We start from the raw sequence: 13,403 nt of genomic DNA, 5'->3' as shown, positions 1-13,403 counted from the left end.
GAGTTGCCTGCAGAGTTTTGAGGGGAGTCACCGAGTTTGTGGGGAACACAGGGTAGAGTCGGAGGGGTTCGGGCCAGGAGGGTCACCCAGGTTTGGGGGTCACTAAAGAGGAGTGTGGGGATCTTAGGGTGTTGTGAGTTACCGGATTAAAACTGAGGGAGTCATTGGTTCGTGGGTTTCTGAGAAGTGCTAGGGAATTCCTGGGTTAGCAGCCAATGAATAATAATCAATGGTTACCTGGTGAGGTCTTGGGGTCAGTGGGTGGGGTGTGGGGGTCACCGGAGTGGAGGCGGGCGTCGTCACGGGGTGGGGTTTGGGAGTCACGGGGGAGGAGCCGCAGAGCGGAAAAGTGGGGCAGGCACCCTGGGTGGGGGAGGGGGCCCGGCCGCGGTGTAGCGGCCCGGCCGCCCGGCTAGGGCCGGAGGGAGGTGGGCACGCCGGGCTCGGGACCTTCCCGGGGCCCTGCGCCCGCCCGGCCTCCCGCCCTGGGCATGGTGGACCCAGTCTTCCCGCAGCCACCAACCTGACAGCCCCCGAGGGCGACTCCGCCGACAGACCGCCATGCACCGGGCCCCGCCACCAGCGCCGGCCCCGCAACCCGCCTGCGCCATAGCCCGCCCGCCCGCGCGCAGCTTGCCTCCCGCGATATCCAGGTTCCAGGGCCGCCGCACTTTCCTCTCCTCTCGGCGCGCCTCTACCGGGCCCGGGAACCCGTATAGAAAATACCGGACACGCTCCACCCCGCCCCCCGCTTCACCGCGGCGGCCGTCCTACTTATCCCGGTTCCGGGGCTCCTGAAGCCCCGGCCGCCGGGATCTGAACGGAGCTCCTTGGAGCCCCGCCCATGCAGGCCGGGGTGACGCATGGCTCGCGAGGCCGAGCGCCCAGGGAGGGCGTGCTGACGTCACGACGCCCGGGTCAAGGCCAGGGCGCGGCTCCGAGCCGGGCTGTCGCTATAGCAATCGGGAGCCGCTACCTGTCGCGTCCAAGGATTCGGTCCACCTGAGGCGTGAGGAGGTGACGGAGGCCCCGAGGGCTCTGCGCCGTCACTTCCGCGGCTTGCGGGCGAGCAGGTGCGCTTTGGGAGTAGCGCGGGAGGACAGGAGGCGAAGGTTGTGGAGGGACGCGGGCCCGGGGACTGCCGTCTCCTCCGAGCTCGGAGCCTCGCAGGCTTTCTCCCGGCTGCGCGCTCGGCCCTCGCTGCCTTACCGTCCCGGAGCGCTTTAAGGTGCGCAGGGCGCAGGCCTTGCCTGCTGATCTTCAAGCCACCCCTTGAAGGGAGCGGTTGCAGGTATTAAGAGCTACTTACTGGAAAGGACGATGTAGGGGGCGGTGAGGGACTCGCCTCCTCCGGGAGGGCGCCCTGGCGGTCCTCTCCGGTTCTCTCTCATTCCCCCGTCAGCCCCACCCTCAGGCTAGGCTTGCTTTGGGGTGAACGGGATCACCAAGCCCTTTTACTGTTTCCCTCCTGGAAGGGGCTGCGACTGGGAAATTTTCAGAAACCTGAGGGAAAATTAAAAGGGAGCGAGCTTTCGGTAAAAAAAAATCAGATTAAAAAGGAGGGGCGTTAGAGAAGGAATTGGCAGAGATGGCCTCTTAGGAGAGGAACTAACTGGGTGCCTGGAGGAATCAGGTGAGAAACTTTCCCCTCTCTATCCTTTCAGACTGGTTTCTTTGGTATCTTCCCTGCCCCCAAAAACAATGTAGCCTACTAAGACTAATTTTAAAAGGACATAAACTAGACACAATGTAAGTACTGGGTTTGGGGCTTGTAGTAGCTAAAGGTATCTTTTTTTTTTTTTTTTTTTTTTGAGACGGAGTTTCGCTCTTGTTACCCAGGCTGGAGTGCAATGGCGCAATCTTGGCTCACCGCAACCTCCGCCTCCTGGGTTCAGGCGATTCTCCTGCCTCAGCCTCCTGAGTAGCTGGGATTACAGGCACACACCACCATGCCCAGCTAATTTTTTGTATTTTTTTTTAGTAGAGACAGGGTTTCAGCTTGTTGACCAGGATGGTCTCGATCTCTCGACCTCGTGATCCACCCGCCTCGGCCTCCCAAAGTGCTGGGATTACAGGCTTGAGCCACTGCGCCCGGCTGCTAAAGGTATCTTTGAGGGCACAGGCATCGTCTTCCTCTCTTGCCTGAAGACCTTAACTAGAAAGACCCCTTTCTGACCTTATTCAGGCGGGGACCAGAGTTCTCATCAGGTTCTCAGGTAGGCAGTGAGTGACAAATGATGGTTGGAATGGAATCCCATGCTTGGGGTTACAGATGGGAGCCACTGCGCCGGGCCAAGTGGCTCCTCTTCTAATACGAATTGAGGGTTAGAAATACAACAGGGAATAGAACTTAGGCTGTACCTGAGTTTGTCCCTCTCCAACCACCTTTTTTTTTTCATAGTAAAATATGTATGTATGTATGTGTATGTATATATCTGTCCTTTGTCACATTGCTTGTGGATCCTAATCTGATGGCCAGTCACCTCTGCCATTGTACATTTAACAAGAGCTCTGGGAACTGTCGGAATCTGAAGTAATGATCCTAAAGGAAGGTAATTTCAGGTCCTCAGAAGAATTGGTGAGGATATTTTGGAGGGCAATATTGAAGATCATTGCTAGCAGTTTCTGTCCTATCCCATCCTCTCAACTTAGAAGCTAGTGATCTTCAGACATTTTTTAGAATGAACCCATAAAAGAATTTTGAAGAGCTATGTGCTGCTTGTTCATTTCTAAGTTGATACATTTCTAGTTGATACAGAGTTGATACATTTCTAGTTGATTCATTTCTAAGTTGATAACATTTCTAGTGATCTTCAGACATTTTTTAGAATGAACCCATAAAAGAATTTTGAAGAGCTATGTACTGCTTGTTCATTTCTAAGTTGATACCTAAATTTTCCTTCATTAATTTAAATATTTATAAAAGATATAATTTCAAATTTTGATATCTTAAACTAAGACTTACATCATTCTTACTGTATCCGGCAGGCGTGGTATGGTGGCTCACGCCTGTGATCCCAACACTTTGGGGGACCGAGGCGGGTGGATCGCGAGGTTAGGAGTTCCAGACCAGCCTGGCCAATATGGTGAAACCCCATCTCTACTAAAAATACAAAAATTAGCCAGGCATGGTGGTGCATGCCTGCAGTCCCAGCTACTAGGGAGGCTGAGGCAGAAGAATTGCTTGAACCTGGGAGGCGGAGGTTGCAGTGAACTTGGATCATGCCACTGCATTCCAGCCTTGGCAATAGGGCAAGACTGTCTCAAAAAAAGAAAAAAAAAAAGTATCCGGTGGATTCCAAGTACCCTAAAAATCTAATACCTGCTATCATTCACTTAAAAATGTATGAACAAGCTCTTTAACAAATTTTATATAGTTCTCTTTCTCCTTAAACTTCTAATTCCATTTACTTCTTGTAATTATTAGTATATAATTTACTAAACTTTTAAAACTAAATATTACTAAATATTTTTTAACATTTTTATGACCTGTGAAACCTAAAAAGTACAATTTTTATTGAAAATGCATCTCTTAATGAGAAATATGGTGTTTCTCCCCAGTTGGTTCAGGTATTCATGGATTAATATTACCTAATGGTGGAAGGAGATAAGGTGCAATATCAATCCTTTACCTGCTTTTTATTTTTATAGACATGAGCACTGAGAAACCTTGTTTGCATAATTGGAAAAGAAAGAGATTTGTTACAATTATATTCTTTGAGTCTCTGAACTTCTAAATTATATGCCAACAATCACAGAGTGATCTATTAATATTATCAAATACTATCAAATAGAGTCTTCTTTTAATTTTGTTAAAAGCAAGGGATTAGAAACCACTGAACTTCCAAAAGGATTTATCTAGTTATTAGAGTCTCAGTTTCAGTTTTATTAAGCATGATTATTAATTATCTGTGACCTTTATACTCAGAGGCACCTTGTTAATCAGATATTGATTTCCATGCTTCTTTGCCAAAACAATATTTTTTATAAAATTCTTTTATTATTATGTTTCAGGATTTTTTTGTTAAACTGAAATGCAGATTCAGCTCACTCACTGTATAGAAAACAACTGGCATTTGTGGAATTGGCAAAGCCAGTTTTCATTTCAAAAGAATCAGCCAAATCAGACCTACTTTCTGTTAGAAAAATGTTTGACTTTATTCTTCCCTTCAAATAAATACATTAACATTCATTTTGAGAACTATTATAAAAATTGTTAGGAAATAAGTGATTAACTGTAGCTTGTAAAACAGACCACTAAGCAACCAGTTAAGATTAAAATTATGTAAACCTACTATTAACATAATAAATGTTAAAAATGAGGCAGTACTATTTCTCATTATATAATTATTCCTAATTATATATATAATGTAAGGTATAATGTGTAGTTAAATCCATCAGTTTTGAGACATCATATAGAAGGTGTATATTCCCCTGGTAAATGTGTGTGTGCCTGCTTTCATCAAACTCTTGTTGTTCAACTTCTTAACAATTAAATGAGAATCATGTCTAAAAATCAGAAATAACTAATAATCTTGTTACACAAATTTTTTCTTCTGTATTTTTTAGAAAGGAAAGCTGTTATTTGCTAAGAAATAATGAATTGTGCAGCTAGCAATTTCATTTTTTACTAGGAGATAGAAAATAATAAACATTTGTAGGATGAAATAGGAAGACTGATTGCAATGGGAATATTTTGATATGAAGTGAAAAATAATCGCTTCCTCCCAGCTCCCTAGGTTTTTACACCCTGGACCATGCATCAAGATTCGGTGTAGGGGAGGGATAGTCCTTTCTTTTGTAAAGTAGGACAAGGACTATGGTAAAAGTGGGGATAATGGTGGAATGGAGAGTGTGCATGAATATGTCAACTGGCTCTCAAACAGATTGGTTTTAGAAGTTTTGTGTTTTTGTTTTTGTTTTTTTCCGAGATGGAGTCTCTCTCTGTCACCCAGGCTGATGCAGTGGCACAATCTCGGCTCACTGCAACCTCCCCCTTCTGGGTTCAAGCAGTTCTCCTGCCTCAGCCTCCCGAGTAGCCGTGATTACAGGTGCTCACCATGATGCCCGGCCAATTTTTGTATTTTTAGTAAAGACTGGGTTTCACCATGTTGGTCAGGCTGGTCTTGAATTCCTGACCTCTCAATACACCTGCTTTGGCCTCCCAAAGTGCTGGGGATTACAGGTATAAGCCATTGTGCCCTGGCCTTTTTTTTTTTTTTTTTTTTTTTGAGATGAAGTTTCATTCCTGCTGTTGCCCACACTGGAGTATAGTGGCTCAATCTGGGCTCACTGCAACCTCCCACTCCTGGGTTAAATCAATTCTCATGCCTCAGCCTCCCAAGTAGCTGGGATTACAGGTGTCGGCCACCACTCCTGGCTAATTTTTTGTATTTATTTATTTATTTATTTTCTAAGATGGACTCTCGCTCTGTTACCAGGACTGGAGTGCAGTGGCCCAATTTGGCTCACTGCAACTTCCCCCTACTGGGTTCAAGCGATTCTCCTGCCTCAGCCTCCTGAGTAGCTGTGGTTACAGGTGTGCACCACCATGCTTAGTTGTGTATTTTTAGCACAGACAGGGTTTCACCATGTTGGCCAGACTGGTCTCGAACTCTTACCTCAGGTGATCCTCCCTCCTCGGCCTCCCAAAGTGTTGGGATTATAGGCGTGAGTCATCGCACCTGGACTGGTGTTAGCAAATATTTCTTTTTTTTTTTTTTTTTTTGAGACGGAGTTTCGCTCTTGTTACCCAGGCTGGAGTGCAATGGCGCGATCTCGGCTCACCGCAACCTCCGCCTCCTGGGTTCAGGCAATTCTCCTGCCTCAGCTTCCTGAGTAGCTGGGATTACAGGCACGTGCCACCATGCCCAGCTAATTTTTTTTTGTATTTTTAGTAGAGACGGGGTTTCACCGTGTTGACCAGGATGGTCTCAATCTTTTGACCTCGTGATCCACCCGCCTCGGCCTCCCAAAGTACTGGGATTACAGGCTTGAGCCACCGCGCCCGGCCATATTTCTTTTTTCTTTTTGTTTTTTTCCTTAAACACCATCGCTTGTCAGCAGAAAGGAAATATTTCACAGAGAAGTTGAAGATCTAGAAATTTATTCCTTTAAAACTCTCCTCCGACTGATTTGAGGATATTGCCTGGATATTCCTTGCAGTCTTCATATACCCTTGGAAAATCTTCATTTACCCAACTTGGAAGACTTCTTAATATAGGCATATCCAAACTCCAAGGTCCCTGACTATCCATTATTTTGGGACAACAAAGCAAATGTCCTAGGAAGTAAGGAAGAAGACTTGTTCCTGGAATAGAAGTAAGTTATGAGAGAAGTCAAAGACAATGGCACCAAGTTGGTGTAGTAGGAAGGTCATGTATACGGTCCTTGGCTTTGCAGTTCTAGAAGTGTGATTTTGTCAGTCCACACAAAGGTGTTCATGTTTTGTCACATTAAATCAAATTCATAGGAAGTTTAATGTGCATAATAGAATGCCAGTGTATTCTTTCATACTTATAGCCACCAAGTGAACTGGATTATCTCTCCTGTTGGGGAATCCTATCTGAAGATTATAATCAGAAAGTTACATGAGGAGTGTGGATCTTGAGCATGGCTATTGTCAATAAGCTGATGAGCAGATGCTCACTGCCTGGCATATAATAGGAGCTCAGTAATCATGGAATGAATGTACTTCATCTATAACTTCACTATAGATGCTAAAGGGGAAGTTTAAGATTCTGATGGGCCACCCCAACATGTTTTTTGATAAGGTAGATTTTTCCTTGTTCCTCAAGTTATACTCTTAAATGGCTATATCGTGTATATATTAAATCCAATAAAATATCATGTCAGGGAATTATATAATTGCAATAGTTAAGTTTTATCTGTCATCTCTGATCCTAGAAATTGGGCCTGTTTGTTTATAAAAGAGATTGGGCATTGCTTTCTTGTGCCCTATAGGAGTAGTGATGGTGGTAATGGCTGAATGATCTGTATTTACAATACTATTTGGTGGCCAAGAGTGTACTACATAAAAATAATGACACTGGGTGACCCTCAGTTCTGGCGCTTTCCTAGAGGTGGGACATCTTGGCTAGGAAGGTGCTGAACCGCCTGTAGCCTGGCCAGCTGTTGTGGACTGTACTATGGCAAGGAGGAGCAACAAATTTCCCCTACTTCTAAGTCCCCCTCAGGAGATAATACTTGATACTGCTTTTAAGGATAGACGAAAAAACAAACAAAACAAACAAACAAAAACAAGCCTTTTCAATTTTAAAATCATTAGGATGAGTTGCCAAAAAATTTGGGTATGTTTTATCTGGAAGCCAGAAGACATTGTCTCCTCAAAGCTTTTTTCTGGCTTTAGGATAAGCTGTTGAGATAGAGGAAAAGATGCCAGGCTGGGGAGTTTCATTTAGTATTTTAATAATAATAAAAAAGACATACAAAATCCAAACATTTCTTTTTACAATTCAGATACATATTTTTCCCCAAGTGCAAAATACTCTATGAACTGCATCATTTGCTGTTTATTATTGATTTTGTAGGAGATGCTTACTATATAGGCAGCAGTGGAAGGCAGATATAAATACAGTATTTTGCGATTTCTCCTGCACTTAGTAAAAAGCCTTCCACATGGCGATGATTATTCTCTGAAACTTCAGTTCAGCTCACACAGAAGAATAAAGTTTTCAGTTTGTTCAAATTGCTATAACCTGTGGTATCTAAAAAAGCTGATGACAACTGGGGGTTCTATTCCTTCTAATCATATATTTCCTTGTACAAATAATGGAGCAAGGATAGGGTGTGCTTCCTTTGAGATGGGTCACATGTAAAAATATCCTTGTGTTGTTTGCTCCCACTTTTCTCTTACTGTGCTTAAGAAAGAAACCTGGAAGGTTAATATTCTGCTTATGGTCAGTTATGCTTTGTCTTTGTACCCCGTTTGTGGCTGTAATATTGAGGTTAAGCAGCAAATACAAAAGTTTGAATGCTCTGTAATGTTTTCTGACATTCTGAGATACAACTTCGTAATCCATTCCAGAGTCACCTCAAACATGTATATAGAGAACACTTCTCATATATAAAAAGTTTCTTTAGGGCCAAAGACCAGGACTGTGTTACTGAACTTTCAGCAACAAATCTGAGTCTCCACTACCTCAAACTGACCAAATCCTGAGGGCTGTTAAATCGGTCACAGCTCAGTGTCAGCCTTTGGGGATTTCTAGGCCTGGGGAAGGCAGCTCAAGTCCAGGATCTGGTCAGTTTTCTCCTGATTCCAAGAGTTGTTGCAGGTTGTAGGAATAGGCATGGCCTGATAATATAGAAAGAGGGAGACAGAGAAGTAAGGAGGAACTGCCGCATTGCTGAGGATATAAGTACCTTTCTGGTATCTTCATGGAAACTGCTTCCCATTTCCAGGCTTAGAGCAGGTCAGATTTTGTACTAAGATGAATGGAGGCCCCACAATACTGTAGCCCCACATCCTACCCTGCAGAGAGGCCTCTGGGTTGCTTCATGAAGGGTTCCTATTTATACCATTTTTCCATTTCCCCTCCAGTGGTAAAAACCTCTTTTCTATCTGACCTGTAAAGACCTAGAATGTCCCTGAGTGTTGACTCCTCATTCAATGAATTTCACTTAACCCCTAGTTTGATGTCCCAGGGCCAGCTTCCTCCATAGGTTCAGCAGCAGCTTTGCCTGGGTTCTTAACCTCCAACTTGAAGGACCTAAATTAAACTTGGTGGACAATACCAGGTTTTTACCTGCTTACCAAGATCTGCCTTGATATCCATTAAGAAGCCTAGTGGTCTATGCCTTCCATACTGTGGACCTCATTTGCAGGTCTCATAAACCTGCAAATGGAATAAATGGCTAGAGGAAGTGTATTTGTATGTATGGATGGTGTGATGGGAAAGGAAGGGAGAAAGGAGAAGCCAGACCCTGAAGGCACAAGTCGAGAAGCATGCTCACTGTTTGGCTTTCCAAGAGATGCAAAATGGCAAGAAGAGAGGAATCAGAAAGTTATCCTAGCTTCTGGTGAAGAATTAGGATGGTCAGAATTGATTAAAGCAGTTTTCACGGCGCTTCCTGAGAAGTACAGACACTCCTACCAAATGACCATTTCCCTTGTTTGGAAGCAGCCATTTTGCATCTTTATAGTGGCCCTCTTTGACCCAGAAAGACAAAGGTAATCAGACACTCTACCCACAAGGGCCATGATGTTGGCTAATGGTTGTCAGGGAATCTAGCTGTGTCATTGACTACCCACCGCTACGGCTGTGGCTGTCTTTGCTGGTGAATGCTACTGATGGGAGGGTAGGGGGTCAGGCTCCTTTATTTACTCTTGAGGCTCCTAGAGGAGCAGTAGCCTAGGACAGTCACCTAGAAATGAACCTGAGTGGTTCTGTGAGTTACCAGGAGAGTTAAAAAGAAAAAAAAGAAAAAGAAATGAACCTGAGGAGTCAGTTGGTAGCCTTTGATTGATTAGGACTACAGCTTTGGGAGAACTAGAGGGAGAAAATTGAAAATAATGTTATAGGCAGCAGTTGGATTAAGGGCAGAATGTTTGCAGGCTTTGGGCTTGGGCACAGACTTGATTCTTCTTCCATTTGATTCTTCCTTTTGAAAAACAGTAGTTGAGGAAGCTAGGCTTGAAGTCAACTTTGAGAGGGAATTGACCAGAGCCAGGCAGATATCTGATGCCTTCTGTCTTATTCTTGGCTCCCACAGCCTTGACTCTGGCTCAGGACCGAGTCAGCCCATCCCCAGGTGGTATGCCCTGGTCCTCTTCCATGTGTACACCAGGGGATAACAGGATAAAGACAGGGAAAAGATGGAGGTTTTCCCTACTTGGGGTAGAGATTCATTGACCGGTTCCATTGACTTCTATAATCATGAGGTCCACGCTGACTCCATCGAGAGCATAGCAACAGCAGGACTGATTTAGCAAACATAGGTCCCTCTCCTTCCTGCTCCATCAAATCCCCAGAATTACTTTCCTACACATCAGATGCCTCTGCACAATTACCCTGGATTACCACAGCCAAGGGTTCTAGGTGGCCACTGGTGGCATAGAAACAGATCAGATGCTCCAGCACTCAAGGTACATGAGATTGAAAACTGATTTTCTTCCACTCCAAACATACTCTTTTCTCTTGGGCAGCTATAAATAGGATTTTTCTAATAGAGGAAAAAGAAACAAAAACAAAAAACAAACCCAGAAAACAAAAACTCCTCCCTCTAGACAACATAGGAAGACTCAAAATGATTGCACTTATTAGGTGTGGACAGGGTGGGCAGGAGGCTTGCCAAGTGCACACACATTCCTTTTTGCTGGCCACAGCCTGAGGCCAGAGGTAGGTGGCTCCAGGCTGGCTGCAGAGTGGGGTCCTCTTTGGTGAAGCCCACAAACCAGCTGGGGCTACAAGGGAAAGACAACTGTAGGGCAAGGCCTAGGCTGGTTTCATGTCAATAGCCGTATTTCTTTAAGGACAACATGTAGCAAGGGGAGCAGGCTCCCCCAGGGAGCATTCAGGTGGGGCTGAGGAAGTGGCTGAGCCAGGGAAGACAAGTAAGAAAAGGTATTAGTGTTTGAAGTTGACTTCCAATTGTTCTGTGTCTAGTCCTTTAGACGATACATTTTCTTTTCTTTTTTGGGGGCAATGCTTTACAAACTGGTTTCTGTCCTGCAGAGCTAGTCTTTTAGAAAGCCACAGCGGGGCCTTCAACATGGTAATGCCTGCTGCTCTTCCTCATTTAGCCAGTGTCCACTAACTCAGTGTTGTGGGTCATTTGTAAACCCTTATGGAGTAGACCCCAGGCAGACGTGGGGAAAGAAAGAAAAAGAATCTGTATAGACAAGAAAGCTGGCCATGTGGGCAGTCCAGAGCTCAAACAATGTGTCCCAGAGGACTGGTGCTGGCATTAAGCCTGTAAATCAAAGGCTTACAGTCCCTTTGGCAGGTCCTTCTTTGGCAGAACCCTGGGCTGTTAGAATCACCCTAGAGAGCAGAGCCAGGGGGCATTTTGGCTCCTGACTAGCAAGGCACAACCCTATAATGGCAGAAGCCCTTCTTTCCCCTCCCCATTCCCCACCAGACCCACTTCCTTCATGGGCCTCTGGCACCCTTCCAAGCTGATAGGGCTAGGAATCTGAGCTGGTAAAATGGGCAGTGGAAGGGGCTGTACTGTTTCTTTACCTCTCAGGGGGACTAGAGCCAGTACTGAATGACTTTTCTATGGGGCATGTAAGAAAAGGGAAAACAGTAGAGAGACAGGCAGAAAGAGACAAGGAAAGGAAACTAGAAAGACAGAAAGGGAGAGTGCCTGGTCTGTGTAGTGATATTTTCTTTTTCTCTCGGAAGAGAGGAGAGAGTTCCTTGTCTGAGGGGGAGAGGGGGCTGCCAGCTCTGAGGGCTAAGGAGTCTGAGGGCTTAAAAAATTGGGTCTCTGATCCTAGGGTTACTATTTGTAGGGCCTCAGGAAGCTGGAAACTTTGGAGCGGAGCAGCTTGATGAAGGATTTTGGCAGCATCTCCTTGTGTTTCTCTGTGTACTTGAAGTAGTTCTGGGGGTGCGCTAGCACCTCAAAGAAGGCTTTGATGAGCTTCTTGTCCTGCAGAGGATGGCAGGGAACAATGTCAGCCTCAGTGTTGGGGGTGGGAAAGAGGAACACTATGACTCAGCAGCCCTTCTTGATGTCTACTAGGCATCTCATGTATGAAGATATGCATATATCTAGAGGTAAACTCTGGATTCCCTTCCCCACCGTCTGCCCCTACTTTGGAATTCCACAAATGAGTCAATGGCAGCACCATCCTTCTGTTGCTTAGGTCCCAATCCTTGGAGCCATCCTTGAATCCTCTTTCTTGCTTACAGTGAAAGCAAATCTTATTGACTCTATCTTCAAAATGTGTCTGGATCTGACCACTTCTCACCATCTTCCCAAGCCATCATCATCTCTGACTTAAAGCTGTAGTAGTCTCCTAATTGGTCTCTATGCTTCTATCTTTGTCCCTCCATAAACTGTTCTCCCCACAGCAGCCAGAGTGACTTTTTGTGTTTTTGATTGGTTCATCTTTTTCCTGTTTGAAACTCTTTTCAGGTTTCTTTTATCACCCAGAGTTAAAGCTGAGTCCCTTGCATGGTCCATAGGCTGAATGTGATCTGTGTCTTAACTTTCCACCTCCACTTTTTCTCCCTCTGCTGAGCCACACTGGCTGGCCTTCTTGAAGTTCCTAAACACACTAAATTGCTCCCATGCTCCTCAGCCTGGAATGCTCATCCTCATCTTCTAATGGGGAAGGAGCCCTTTTACCTCATTTGGGTCTATTCTTCTTAGAGGCCTTTCTTGACCACCCTGTAACAGCAGCATGGTATGTGGAGAGCCTACTAGGTACCAGGCACTGTGCATTAAAACTCAGACTTTCTGGCTCCTAGGCTAGTTCTCCTTCCATGGCATCAGTGGAATAAGAAGTAGGGATTTCAGCCTCTCAACCCACTTTTTTTTTTTTTTTTTTTTTTTGATGGAGTTTCACTCTTGTTACCCAGGCTGGAGTGCAATGGCGCGATCTCGGCTCACCGCAACCTCCGCCTCCTGCGTTCAGGCAATTCTCCTGCCTCAGCCTCCCAAGTAGCTGGGATTACAGGAACGTGCCACCATGCCCAGCCAATTTTTTGTATTTTTAGTAGAGGCGGGGTTTCACCATGTTGACCAGGATGGTCTCGATCTCTTGACCTCATGATCCACTCGCCTCGGCCTCCCAAAGTGCTGGGATTACAGGCTTGAGCCACCACGCCTGGCCCTCTCACCCCACTTTAATTTGAATAGCTGCACTGCTTTATGTATTGGAGTTCCACAGTACATTTGATTTGAAATAAGGGTTCAGATGGTTTAAAAATGTTTGAAAAGTGTTGTTAAAATTATATTCTTTGAAGTCTGTAAGTTCTAGGTGATTTCTGTCATCAAGGCTTTTATTTTGATGATAATATAAAAATATTTTAGTAACTTTTTTTGCAGTGATAATTTATGAAGGATAATTCTATTTCTTAAAGAAGATTTTCTCAAATTGGGATCCACTGACCCAGGGCATCTAGTCCAGTCTTCAATGTTGGAAGTATTTCTTTTCCTTGAAAAGAAATCTATACATGAATTGATTTCTGAGAAAGCTATGCTAGATCTGCTACTGTGTTTGTTTTTTTGAGACAGAGTCTCACTCTGTTGCCCAAGTATGATGGCATGATCTCAACTCACTGCAACCTCCGTTTCCTGGGTTCAAGCAATTCTTCTGCCTCAGCTTCCCAAGTAGCTGGTATTACAGGTGCCTGCCACCACACCTGGCTAATTCTGTATTTTTAGTGGAGACAAAGTTTCACCATGTCGGCCAGGCTGGTCTCAAA

General features: G+C 45.0%; 3 protein-coding genes across 10 annotated transcripts in view; 1 reads left to right on the top strand and 2 right to left on the bottom strand.

The window, feature by feature from the left end:
• ZNF76 (zinc finger protein 76) overlaps window positions 1–794 on the bottom strand; it is a 33,800-nt gene extending 33,006 nt beyond the window's left edge. For 2 of the 3 annotated variants that reach the window (XM_010334056.3, XM_074397933.1), the window contains exon 1: window positions 524–631. The gene's annotated coding sequence lies outside the window, so the exon portion shown is untranslated. The other variant, XM_074397931.1, reaches the window with a different exon arrangement.
• A 54-nt stretch (window positions 795–848) lies between these two features.
• TCP11 (t-complex 11) overlaps window positions 849–13,403 on the top strand; it is a 144,487-nt gene continuing 131,932 nt past the window's right edge. For 2 of the 3 annotated variants that reach the window (XM_074397944.1, XM_074397945.1), the window contains exon 1: window positions 849–1,073. The gene's annotated coding sequence lies outside the window, so the exon portion shown is untranslated. Of the gene's footprint in view, window positions 2,105–13,403 lie in introns of all 3 variants that reach the window. The other variant, XM_074397946.1, reaches the window with a different exon arrangement.
• Window positions 7,412–13,403, bottom strand: part of SCUBE3 (signal peptide, CUB domain and EGF like domain containing 3) — a 39,369-nt gene continuing 33,377 nt past the window's right edge. For 3 of the 4 annotated variants that reach the window (XM_003923177.4, XM_003923176.4, XM_010334054.3), the window contains one exon: window positions 10,590–11,619. In XM_003923177.4, coding sequence (XP_003923226.2) covers window positions 11,470–11,619 — 150 coding nt within the window. In that variant the 3' untranslated portion in view covers window positions 10,590–11,469. Of the gene's footprint in view, window positions 8,318–10,589; window positions 11,620–13,403 lie in introns of those variants that run through there. The other variant, XM_074397930.1, reaches the window with a different exon arrangement.

This window comes from Saimiri boliviensis, chromosome 4 (genome assembly GCF_048565385.1).
Source record: "Saimiri boliviensis isolate mSaiBol1 chromosome 4, mSaiBol1.pri, whole genome shotgun sequence".
NCBI classification, from domain to species: Eukaryota; Metazoa; Chordata; class Mammalia; order Primates; family Cebidae; genus Saimiri; species Saimiri boliviensis.
The sequence above is the reverse complement of the archived record's forward strand: the minus strand, read 5'-3'. Positions and strand labels throughout refer to the sequence as shown.